The sequence below is a fragment of the Micrasema longulum genome, unplaced genomic scaffold (genome assembly GCF_059751315.1).
Source record: "Micrasema longulum isolate JH-2025_06_02 unplaced genomic scaffold, ASM5975131v1 h1tg000510l, whole genome shotgun sequence".
NCBI classification, from domain to species: domain Eukaryota; kingdom Metazoa; phylum Arthropoda; class Insecta; order Trichoptera; family Brachycentridae; genus Micrasema; species Micrasema longulum.
The window spans coordinates 25,212-37,530 of record NW_028277707.1 but is presented as its reverse complement, the minus strand read 5'-3'; the positions used below and the strand labels follow the sequence as shown (position 1 = coordinate 37,530).

The 12,319-nt window shown below is 31.9% G+C and overlaps 1 protein-coding gene across 1 annotated transcript in view; it reads left to right on the top strand.

Moving 5' to 3' along the window:
• LOC148280943 (NFX1-type zinc finger-containing protein 1-like) overlaps nucleotides 1–12,031 on the top strand; it is a 31,449-nt gene extending 19,418 nt beyond the window's left edge. Inside the window, exons 13-19 of the mRNA XM_088227550.1 lie at nucleotides 2,151–2,312; nucleotides 4,335–4,563; nucleotides 4,766–4,934; nucleotides 5,196–5,307; nucleotides 7,813–8,030; nucleotides 8,188–8,468; nucleotides 10,505–12,031. Coding sequence (XP_088083676.1) covers nucleotides 2,151–2,312; nucleotides 4,335–4,563; nucleotides 4,766–4,934; nucleotides 5,196–5,307; nucleotides 7,813–8,030; nucleotides 8,188–8,468; nucleotides 10,505–11,241 — 1,908 coding nt within the window. The 3' untranslated portion in view covers nucleotides 11,242–12,031. The remainder of the gene's footprint in view (nucleotides 1–2,150; nucleotides 2,313–4,334; nucleotides 4,564–4,765; nucleotides 4,935–5,195; nucleotides 5,308–7,812; nucleotides 8,031–8,187; nucleotides 8,469–10,504) is intronic.
• Nucleotides 12,032–12,319: the final 288 nt, after the last annotated feature.

The window sequence follows — 12,319 nt, the reverse complement described above, 5'->3', positions numbered from 1 at the left end:
TCAACCACTTATTCTTTGTTTGCCCAATAAATGACCAAATGCCAACCTTTTTCAAGACTTTGGCTCCACTCATTTCCCTTCCTACAAATATCCAACTCATCTTAGCGAGCAGGAATCCATCTATATACAACCTTTTGCTTAAATTTAAAAAAAATAACGGAATCGATTTGTATCTCGACTGGGGCCTGTTGTTGGATCGGTGACAGTAGCACGAGTATGGGTGGAGGATTGATGGTTTGGTGGAGAGATTCTCCTTTTTAGTTTTGAAACGAGAAAGGAGAGAACTTTCTCGGAACTGTTAGACTTACCTATGTTGCTTGCAGACCCGACGGTTGGGCCTGGTTGCGTACTGCGAACCAGTTTGTTTATAAAATAAATCTACATGACATTGGCAAAAGCATACAATCTATTATGCAACGCCATTTTATTGAAAAAAAAAAATACACAGTTGTAAGCGGGTAGAAAAGAAAATTATAAACAAATTATTAACATGCTTTAAAATGCTTAACTTCTGTAAAAAAGAACTAAGCAAAACTTGTACAAAAACAAAATTAGAAAAAAAAAACTAGATTTAAATATCTATAAGAAATAATTAACAATGCAAAATACATTTTGACTTAGATCACAAAACAAACAATAGCCAAAGATAAGACTATTGTACATAACTAAGAATGCCTATCACAGACTTTTGTATAAATTAGGTTAAAGCAAAGACTTGGTGTTAGGCGTAAAGTTTACATAATATATAAAAATATCGTAAAACTTTCAATAAAGCACATATAAAATGAAAAAGAATAAATAAAAGATTTCACTATTATTGTCTAAAAAACTAAACAATAAACATTGGTATAGTATATACATTAAAACAAGTGTGAAGGATTAGAAATAAGAAAGATATATGCTATTTAAAAAAAAAAGTAAAAATATATATCCTAGGTTATTGCAAAGAATACATAGTAGTATGAGAGTAGAATAAATGATAGCACTTTAGAATTTATCATCCAACCTTGCTGCGAGAAATTAATTACATACGGTAAACTTATATGAGTTTAAAGAATTCAACATAATATCTGCAGTCACGCAAAAAAGGGATATGAAATCTTATCTATATCTTATCTCTATTTTATGTTAGTAAACATCTGATACAGTAATGCAATCAAAAATGTAAAAACCTATCCTGGAGCAGATATGGAATCAGGCAATAATCCCGTTGTTGCTCAAATACGTTTAAAACTCAAAAAACCAGTAAAAAGGCTGACATATAAAAAGTTGGAAGTATGGTATGAGACGCAAAAGAGCATCATGGCTCAGAAACCTCAGACGGTTGTTCGGTGTGCTGGATGCAGCAGCGCTGGAGAAAACACAGTATTAGACATACTGTGTTTTCTCCAAAACACTTTCAGCAAAAGGTCAACAATATTCGGTCTTGTCTTAGATTAGTACGATTTGATTAAGTTTTATTTTCTACAAAAAAATAAATAAATTAAAAGGACTTTATTTGATTGGTTGTAGACTTTTATTTTAGGTGTCAACTGTCATATATATCTTTTGGCACCGTATAATATCTTGCTCTAATTAACTGAATAAATATTTCAGTGTCTGAACACTAAATACAGATTAAATAAGCTCTGTACTGAAACCTGCGGGATCCCGCAGGACTGATATTTGATACTGCAAATATCGACATCCCAAATCAGCTGCGGGCCTGAAAGCCCTAATATAGTGTTTAAAAAGATATTTTAATTGAGTTGTTTTATGTAAAATATGTGTAGATACATATCGACCGAAAAATAACATTTCAGAAGTCAAATCTAATATTGTAGATTTATGCATGCTTTTTAAAATATTTTTTCCAACTGATGTTTACTAATTAAATAAACAAATTGACGATAATATGTCTGCTTTCTTAGTAAGGTATTTGAAATGTTTTTGAAATGATCCAAGCAATATAACCATTTAATTTTGTGGTGTTTTTCTATTATCTGAGTAATGCAACATACAGAAGGAAATTTTGCTTAAAACTGCACACTTGACATAACTCTTATTTTTTCGGACTTATGGCCCTTGAACTGGACGATTGATGCATAGTTAAATTATGGAACTAATGTGTCATTAAAATTCATGCACAAATTCTGTTTGTTTTACTAAAGGTTTCCAAAATCAGAACGTGCACCCATATAATGATTATTGACTGCCATGTGGATGTTAACACTATTCCCTGTCTAGAGAAATGCAGGCGGTCACTGAAGTGTGGCCATCACTGTAAAATGACATGTAAAGATGCTTGCGACCTTTCTGTTTGTTTAGTCTCGGTAAGTACAATACATATATATTTGTCACAATAGATCTTCACAAGTATAGCACTTGGAGTTGGGACGTTTTCAGCACATAAAGATATCAAAGTATGCTATCGAAACCGGCATTAAACTCATTTTTAGCATTTTGAGGGTTGGACGCTTTCTGCATAACTATGTTCAATTAATATTAGTGTATCTTCTTGTCCATGCGTGTCTTAGTCTTACCACATATGGACCCATAGGTCCGCATGTTTTAAACACTGACGTGTATAACAACGACATTAATAGTCTCTTGAACGGGTACTGGATAATCAAAACCATTAAAAAAAATTGTTAATCCGTTTATTACTATTACACGGGCTTGTCTGTAGTGCGTATAGATCAACTGGTATGATTTTCAGCCAGTGCATTTTTTTTTTTTTTTTTTTTTTTTTTTATTTTTTAATAAAACATATAAGACATGAATATCATGATATTATATTCCCAGGAGTTGTACGAGAAAACTCATTTGGGACGGTACATAAAAAAAATAGTACATTTCTTGTAACAATACATAGTATACATTTAAACAATAAAAATTTTAACAAATTTTAACAATCTATGAACTTAATATTAAAAAAGGAAAGAAAACATTTAAACAATCTGTGAACTTAATATTAAAGAAGAAAATAAAAACATTCAAACAATCTGTGAACATAATATTAAAAAAGAAAGGAAAAACATTTAAACATTCTGTGAAATTAATATTAAAAAAGAAAATAAAAACATTTAAACATTCTGTGAACTTAATATTAAAAAAAGAAAAGAAAAACATTTAAACCTAAAACACAATATATAGACTATTCACAGAAACTGAGCTAAAAACTATCACTTTCAAAAAGATTCAAGAAATAGGTCTTCATTTCTGGTCTTTGAGATTTACCACTCGACATTTCATTTTTAAGGTCATCAGGCAGTTTATTAAATTGTATACGACCAATGTATTCCAGAGACCTTTTGCCGAACTTCGTGGAACAAAATTTAGAAATGTGAAGATTTTTTGCATGTCGTGTATTATAGTTGTGAATTTCATGATTAAATGTAAGTTTTAAATTTGTGTGAGCAGAAAAGTTTATGATGTTTGAAATAGTGTTAGTGATGTCATACAGTGCCATTACCTTAAAAGGAAGTATTTTTGTGTTACGATAAATATCCTTGACATGGGAATCCCATTTCAAACCAAGAATGCTTCTCAGAGCTCGGTTTTGAAGAACTTGAATCTCAGAAATCTGGTTTTTGTTAGCGAAACCCCAAATACAGCATAAATAGGATAGGTGAGAATGTATCATAGCGTAATAGACGGCAAACAAAACAGAGTGAGGAAGCAGACCACGAAGTCTATGCAAAACGCCAGTTACGGGTACTATTTTTGATTTAACATGTTCATATTGGTATTTCCATGAAAGTTGAGAGTCAATATATAGTCCTAGGTATTTAGTAACATTGGTCTTTTCAATATAGCCAGTTCCTAGAGAAATATTAATTTTCAAATCCTGTTTGTTCCCAAAAATCATATATGATGTTTTTTTCATATTCAAACTTAATTTGTTTAATCGCATCCAGTCGGCAAGACTATCGAAATCTGTCTTCATTATTTTTTCTAGTTCTTTTAGGTTACTATTATGATAAAAAATGACTGTATCATTTTATATTATGACGTTCATTGTACATCAGCTAAGTATTGTCTTTAGAGCAGGGACTGGATTTCACAACTTTTAAATTATATTTGTTTAAACAATATTTTGAGTTTGTCCAAATTTTTGTAGACCAGGACTTTGAGCCATTGACAGGTCATACGCCCTGTAGATGCCTAGACTTCTATATTACCTTCTCTTAAATGTTTTTCATCTCTGTTGTAATATGTTAATTATATTTGTTTATTGTTAACCGCACTTTTCTGTAGTTCACAAAAGACACAAACTGTCGCAATCTTTATATATTAAAATTACACTACAATTAATTACACTGCAAATTTTTATTAAGTACTTACTTTTACAGGTTGCGAAGAAAAGAAGTTGTGGACATTCAATAAAAGTAAAATGTTCAATTGAACCAGACACTGTAAAATGTGCTTTCAAGTGTTTAAAAAAATTGCCATGTGGACATCCCTGTTTAAACTTGTGCTATCAAGCTTGCGATAGGTCAAAGTGCCGCACTCTGGTGCCTAATCCTTTCTCTCCACTCTGTGGCCACACATTCAAGATTCCATGTTCCGAAACGACTTATGGTAAATCATTTTCACCTCGTTCAAGCACTTAATAAATGAATGTTGATGTCGGTCTTCCTTGTTGGAGTATTACTGTCTCCACGAAATTTCTCTCACAGAAATGTTAATAGAAATGTGTAGCATTACTTTTCTTGACATATTTTGCTGTTTTAAATAATTTCAAGACAAATTGTAAAAGTACAGCTTTATTTTTATGTTGCAGAAGCTAAAATCGGCCCCTTGTTGACCATGAAGTACTGTAAGGAAATGTGTAAGAGTATCCTAGAGGACTGCGAGCACGCCTGCCGGGGGACATGCGGCCAGTGTGCCGGAGGGCGCTTGCATGTGCCCTGCGCGGAACCTTGCGGCCTGGTGCTCGTCTGCGGACACAGGTAAGGAGGATCAGTGTGCACATCTGCCGGAGGAAATGCTTATAATTATAAAAACACCCGGGTATGGTATGAAATAAAATATTATTGATAAATTTAGTCTTAAAAAATGGTTATTAATGGATGATTCGACTAAAAACTTAAGGTGATTTCGCTCTCAAAAATGCATTTCGTTTACCACTGGATATTATTACATTTAGGTAAATGAAACTTAGTTTTTTTTTCTTGTGTGCTTGTATATAAGTATTAAATCGATATTTTCAGCTGCACATCTCCATGTCGCGAGGCATGCCCCCCGTGTACCAAGAAATGTGAGGTTCGGTGCACCCATTCTCGCTGCCCTTACAACTGTGGAGTTCCCTGTCCTCCTTGCAAAGTGAGATAATTTCATCTGTCCCATAAATACAATTGAAGACGAGTGGATGAAGGCGTTATGTCGCAAATTTTTGAAAATGTACTTTTTTTTTTATACATAAATGAAGATTTTATGTACAGCCATTTTACATAAAGCCAACTACACCAACAAAAGTATCAAAAAACCTGTTTTGAGAGCGAACGGTGTTTTTTTTAATCAATAATTGTATTGGTGTTCAAAACGTTAGCCCCAGAAATCTCCGCTTTTTGTTTTTGTCACCTAACACCTTTATCCACTCATGTCTTCAATTATGTGTGCACCATTTAGAGCTTGAATAATGTTTATGTTAATCTAAAATGAATGATTATCTGGATAAATTATTGATATCAAATAAAATGTTCAAAATTTGTACAATAATTATTCAGATAATTTTATAGTTTATTAATAAAAAAATTATAATTATTAAAATTAGATTATTAATGTATACAGATAATTATCTGATTATGGGACCATCTTAAACTAACCCAAGAACTATTTTAGTAATAGGAGAATGAATCTAAATGGATACTGCTTATATGAATTTGCAACTAAATTGGGGTACTGCAAGGTTCTCACCTCGGTCCATTTCTCTTTTTACTCTTTATTAACGATCTACCCACACAATATTCTAATGTACATTTATTGCTATGTGCTGACAATTTGAAGCTATTTAGAGAAATTAAATGCACAAATGACATACGTAACCTTCAAGAAAATATTGACATTGTCCTTTAGTGGTGTGAATACAACCATTTGTTTTTAAAAACCCGATTTTTTTATCATACTCTATTAACGATACTTTCATAACTACTGCCCCATAAATCGGAAATCTCGGGGTAACCCGTGATGAAAACTTAGCTTTTACGCAGCGTAAAATGGCAATGAGGAACTTCACGTGAACATGGTGAATATTGGAGCATTAAATTGTACAGCAAAGTTTCCTGAAAAAGTAAAAAAATACACATATTTTGATAAAAATGAACTACTTTTCACGACGTCACTGGTTCATATGAATCAACCAATGATGAGAGAGTTATGGAAGATTTCCGGTTTGCTTGCCGTGAATGGACCAGTGGGCAGGACTGATCAAGAATAAGCGGAAGAGAACCTCTGACATCACACGCGGAGTTATTTTAGAAATACAAAACTTTAAAAAATGTATAATTATTTCTTTTAAATTTGGCTAAGTTTAATAGTCTATTAACAAATAAAATAAAAAAAACACTGAACTTCCTTGTGCAACACCAAATTTTAGCAGCACTGTTTCAATAAAATCCCCGTATTGTGCTCTGGTTCGTTCACTGAAATACGCATCGTCAGACTCTCAATTTGGAAGAATTCAGCGAAAATTTTTACGCTACATACTGTTCAAAAAGGGTAAACCTTTAAATCAAATTCGCTACCAAACTTTGATGTCTGAGTCGAGATTATCATCACTCTCAACCAGGACAATTGTTGACCCCACTAATGCATTAAATCAGCTATTTTATCCGCGTAATGTCTGTCACCTCAATTCTCAAACTTTTTTTGTGTTTTTCCCTTCAGTTTTTATTTACGTCCTTTTCTTGTTTTGTTTATAATTGCTTTATGTTAATGATTGAAATTGATCTTATTATATGTTATGTTACTGTTGCTATAATGTATACTTATTGCAAGAGCCCTCTAGATGTTATACTGAAACCGTATTAAACGGGAGTCAGGTGTGCTTGAATTTATCAGTCAATACTAAACTATTTTCTTCTATCATAACGTAACATTGGCAAAATATGAAAATTGTGATACGCCACTCACTTAAAAAAGAACAGTTTTTTCTCCACGATCTGCTCGGGAATCTGCGTTTGTTGGTTTAAATATTATCACGTTGCGATGTGTAAAGTGATCGCTGAAACCAGCAAATGACAGGTAATAAGCCCTCTAAATGAAATGCCCAGACTTGCATATTCCCTTCTCGTAAAGCTTCTCTGTTACTGAAAGTAATTGTCACTCTTCCTCTAAAATGTATAACTTCTAAGCATGAATCACTTTTATGGTTGGAAAATGCGTATTTCTTATTTTCATTTTGGTGAATTTTAGACTCTACTCAATGGAGATTGAAATTTTAAAAACTAATCACAACAAAATACTGATTGTTAAACATATAACTGCGGCTTGGATCTAAAAGGGCTAATGTCAGATTTCATATTTTTCTTGCTAACAATTCGTAGAGGGTCGATGTCAATTAAAAAACGTATATGTAATTAACTATTTTAAATACACAAACATGTGCAGTAATGTTTTTTAAAAATTAATATTCATTATCAAAACAGTCAAAGAGTTCATTATAATGTCGCAAAATGGTTAAATAATTTACTCACCTGTAATATTACAATTTACTACATTGCCCCTTATTGTTAAACGTGCATCCTTGCATAGATCCAAAGAGTTTTTCGGTGACCAACTATAACTAAGTATGCATTATTAAATATGTTAATTTGTTGTCTTTTCAAGGAAAAGTGTACTCGAAAATGTGTGCACAATAAATGTATAGCACTCTGTGGAGAAGAGTGTAATGTCCCTCTATGCTCCGAAGCGTGCCCGAAGCGCTTGCCTTGCAAACATCGTTGTCGGGGTCTGTGTGGAGAGAAGTGTCCTCAGATATGCAATACCTGCAAACCTGATCAATTTCCTGATATATTTTTCGGAACTGAAGACAATGAAGATGCGAGGTAATTCCTTTAATTGAAATACCTTTCATATTCTTTTATGAGGGTGAAAACTATTTTTTTAAACACTTTTGGCTATGGAAAAGCATTTTGACGACCATTACACTTTCTTATTTTTATGAATGAATATAAAAATAATAAATATTCACTTTAATTCCAGATTTATTCAGCTGTTAGACTGCCCTCACGCCGTTGAAGTGAATAGCCTAGATAAATATATGGAACAACAACAAGACGGAGAAATAAAAGTTCCAACATGTCCTCATTGCAAAACTCCTATTGTCAATACACCCCGGTATTCTGCTATTATAAAGCAAATAAGGCAACACGTGGAAGGAGTGAAACAAAAACTATTTGGTGATGGGAATGAAAATCAAAAAAAGCTTTCCAAACTGAAAATAAATACATCAACTCTCGTGAATTCAGTCGACACAAAAACAGGTTTCTATTTCTATTATTTCTGAAGTTGACGAAGATGAGATTAAAGAAAAAGGTATGGCATTTGTTGTGGCAGAAAAACTTCTGTCGATGGGAAATTACCTGAACAAGGGATACCGCCTGTTCACGGATAATTTTTACACCAGTGTGGAACTTGCACGGTCCCTTTATCAGAGATCCACATATCTAACTGGCACAATACGTAGGAATAGGAAGCATGAAGGCATTGGAAGCAAAGATAGCAAACTCCCGTTTTGGTGTTTTTGAGAAAAATAACAAAAACTTCTACACTAATGCCAAAGATAGTCTTCACATTAGAAATGTTATTTTCCCTGAACTTAAACTTCAAGATATGAGAGATAAATTAGCTTTAATAGAAACACTAATTTAAAAAAAACTTTCTAAATATTTGTATGGCACGGCCATTTTGAAAATTTAAATCTCAAGCTTGTCATTGGTTGAATAAAATGGCTGATGGATATTGTTATGTTTGCTTAAGTATGATTTTAAACTACATTTGCAACTCAACTCATGATTTTTATAAAAATAAAGTTAATAAACTACAGAATGACCATAACCAAAAAAATATTGTTTTTGGATGTTGCTATCTTTGCTTCCAATGCCCTCGCATGTTCCAAACGAAGCCAAAACGGTACTAGTAAACTAACCCAAGTACATATTTCACCAACGATCCAATGTTAATGTGTTCCTTCAGAGATAAAAAGGTTTTTAAAAAACAGGTATCTTGCTTTCTACGCACAGCGATATGGCAAATGTCACTGTCACTGTCACAAAAAAGAGAGGAGATTACAAATCTATAAAAAATAAACCATCAATGGTACACATGTATAATCAGTTAATGGGTGGAATAGATGAGAGTGACAAAATGCTATACACCTATTTGGATGAACGAAAAACACTCAAATTTTAGAAAAAAATTGTGTTCGATGTATTTTGAAAGATAATGGTGAATACTTATATATTGTATAGTGAGAAGAATATTGAAACGAAGATGACGAGATTGAAATTTGCATCGAGTATAATTGAAGATTTAGAAAAGAAATGGTCGCTCCACAAAAATCTACCAGAATCCACTACTCGGACTCCATCTTCCCCTTAAACTTTTGGATTTGAAAATTACCCGGGCGTAATTTACGGCGCTGCGTAGTGTGCAGCAGCAAGGATTACAGCACTGTGAAGAGAAGCAACTTGATTTGTGCCCGCTGTAAGAAGGGGCTCCATGGAGTCTGCGCGAAAGCACACATGTTGACCTTTTTACATTTTTAAATTTCTGCTTTTGTTATAATTTTCGTTCACAATATTTCCATAATTTTCTTTTTATTTTATTATTTATGTACAAGTTTTTTTTAAAGAAAACACTGAAAGAATTTTTCAAATTGGGTAATTTTTGGAAGAGATGCATTTTTTCGAGATAAGGGTAAATGACATCAAAAACAAAAGTTTTTTTGGCATTTTTTATTATATATGGGTAAAAAATAATGGCACTAAAAGGGTTAAATAGCTTTGATAAAATCATTTTATTTTTAGCAACATAATTTTATCACAAATACAATATACCCATGATTTTCTTTTATTTCTTATATTATTTATTTATTATCATATTATATACTACATAAAATTATAAATTTAAGTACAGTTGCTTTGACTCTCTAACTAGGGTTGTTTACTCCGTTCTAAGCCAGTAAAAAAAAAACAGTAACATATACATAGAAAAAATAAAAAAAGGTAGTAGACATAGTGAAAAACATTGTAAAATACACTTTTAAAAAAATCTAGTAAAAAATGTAAAAAATGTATTTAAAAACCCAGTAAAATACATAATAAAAACAAAATACATAGTAAGAAACATATTTAAAGACATAGTAAGAAACATAGTAAAAGACGTCGTAAAATACAAATTGAAAACCCAGTAAAAAACAAATATCAAAAAACATAGTAAAAGACACAGTAAAGAGAAAAAACATAGTAAACGACGTGATAAATAAAAAATGTGTATATAATCTAACTTTTTGTTTCAGGATCAAACATGCATATACAGTTGAAAACCCTCATGGACTCAATTCAATATCATGAAATATTAAACAAGAAAAATCAGATATCCAGATTAAGCGTACTAGTTTTAAATAAATATTCCTTTACATATGACATTTTAAAGATAATCAATGACATGATAGTAAAAGTAAAAGATACAAAGTCAGAGATTATCAATCATCAAGTAAATATTATTATAAATGCAATCTCTTCAAATAACACAAATGTCTCGCAACAGCAAGTGAAAGACATTAACAATGAAATATCAAGGTTGAATCGATTAATTGACTATACAGAAATGATAAATAAGCCAATGTTTAAATCAAATCCAGTCAAGTTTAACGAGGATGTACATTACTTGGAAAGTTATATTATGTTTTCGTTAAAACCGTTTGACCTGGAAATAAATAAAAATCTCCTTAATAGACTAAATATAATGAGAAAACAATTATATTTATCACCAATAACAGAGCAAGAGAAACAAATGATTGTTAAAGTAATGGGATTCAAACAGGGACATTGGTACACGTGTCCCAATGGTCACCCATACTGCATCGCCGACTGCGGTGGAGCAACGGTGACGAGCGTTTGTCCGGAGTGCAAAGCGCAAATAGGCGGGACAAGTCATAGGCTGCTTTCCAGTAATCGTGTGGCTACATTTATGGATGGATCAGTCCATGGAGCATGGCCCGCAACAGCCAACATAAATGATTATCAATTGTAGTATCTATTAACTTCCATCTCAAAAATACAAAAGTTTGTTTTTACGTATTGTATAATTTAATATCTGTTATTTTAACGAGATAGAACATAAAGATATATGGTCAAGCCTCCTATATTTAGATATAAAGTCAACCCTCCTATATTTAGATATAAAGTCAACCCTCCTATATTTAGACATATGGTCAACCCTCCTATAATCCGGTATTCGTATAACGCTGAGCGAAAATTGCAAATAACCCTCCTATAGCATGTTTTTCATTCAAGACAATATTCCAAGAAAGTAAATTTCTCTATAGCGTTCATGTACACATTCAAATGGGAAGTACAAATGTCATTTATGTATTGTATAATGCAATCAGGAAATTCCCCTAAATATGAAGCAAACTAGAAAAATAAATTTTCGGCTCATTAGAAAAAAGGATTAAACCAATAATATTATAATGGTGAATGAAAGCACCTAATAATATTTTTCAAAATAAGTTTTTTAAAGTTTATAATTTTATTATATATCCTATTTAATAAACCTACTCGCAAATATGTAAAATTACAAATATTAATTGAACGTAGTAATGCAGAAAGGACAAGCAAAGTCCACAATTTTGAAAAAATTATGTATTGGTATTGTCGGATGCAGTTAGGTCAATTCTACATTCCGCCACAGCCAGACTGCTTTCATATAAAAAACTGTAATAATCGCCTTCTGAAAATAGTTTCAATCACAAAAATGGTATTTCTCAATTTGCAGAAAACACCCACAGCACCAGTAAAATCATCTTGTTCTTTAAAAAAAATATTAAAACTGGTCAAATATATAAGGTTATTGTTTGTATTTAAAAAAAAACAAATTTATTCATTGTTTATCATTTGTCAAAGTCGAAAATATTCCAACCATTGTGTAGATTTGCTTATTTGCTCTTTTCACAAAGATGCTTTTATCTCAGTTTTACTTTTCTATAGCTGGCTGCTTTCTGCATAACTACGTTTAATTGTCATTTGTATTATGTTTGTATAGAGTTTTATTTATTAAACGTATCCTTCAAAACTTTTACGTATGCGTGTAATCCAAAACAAATCAGTCT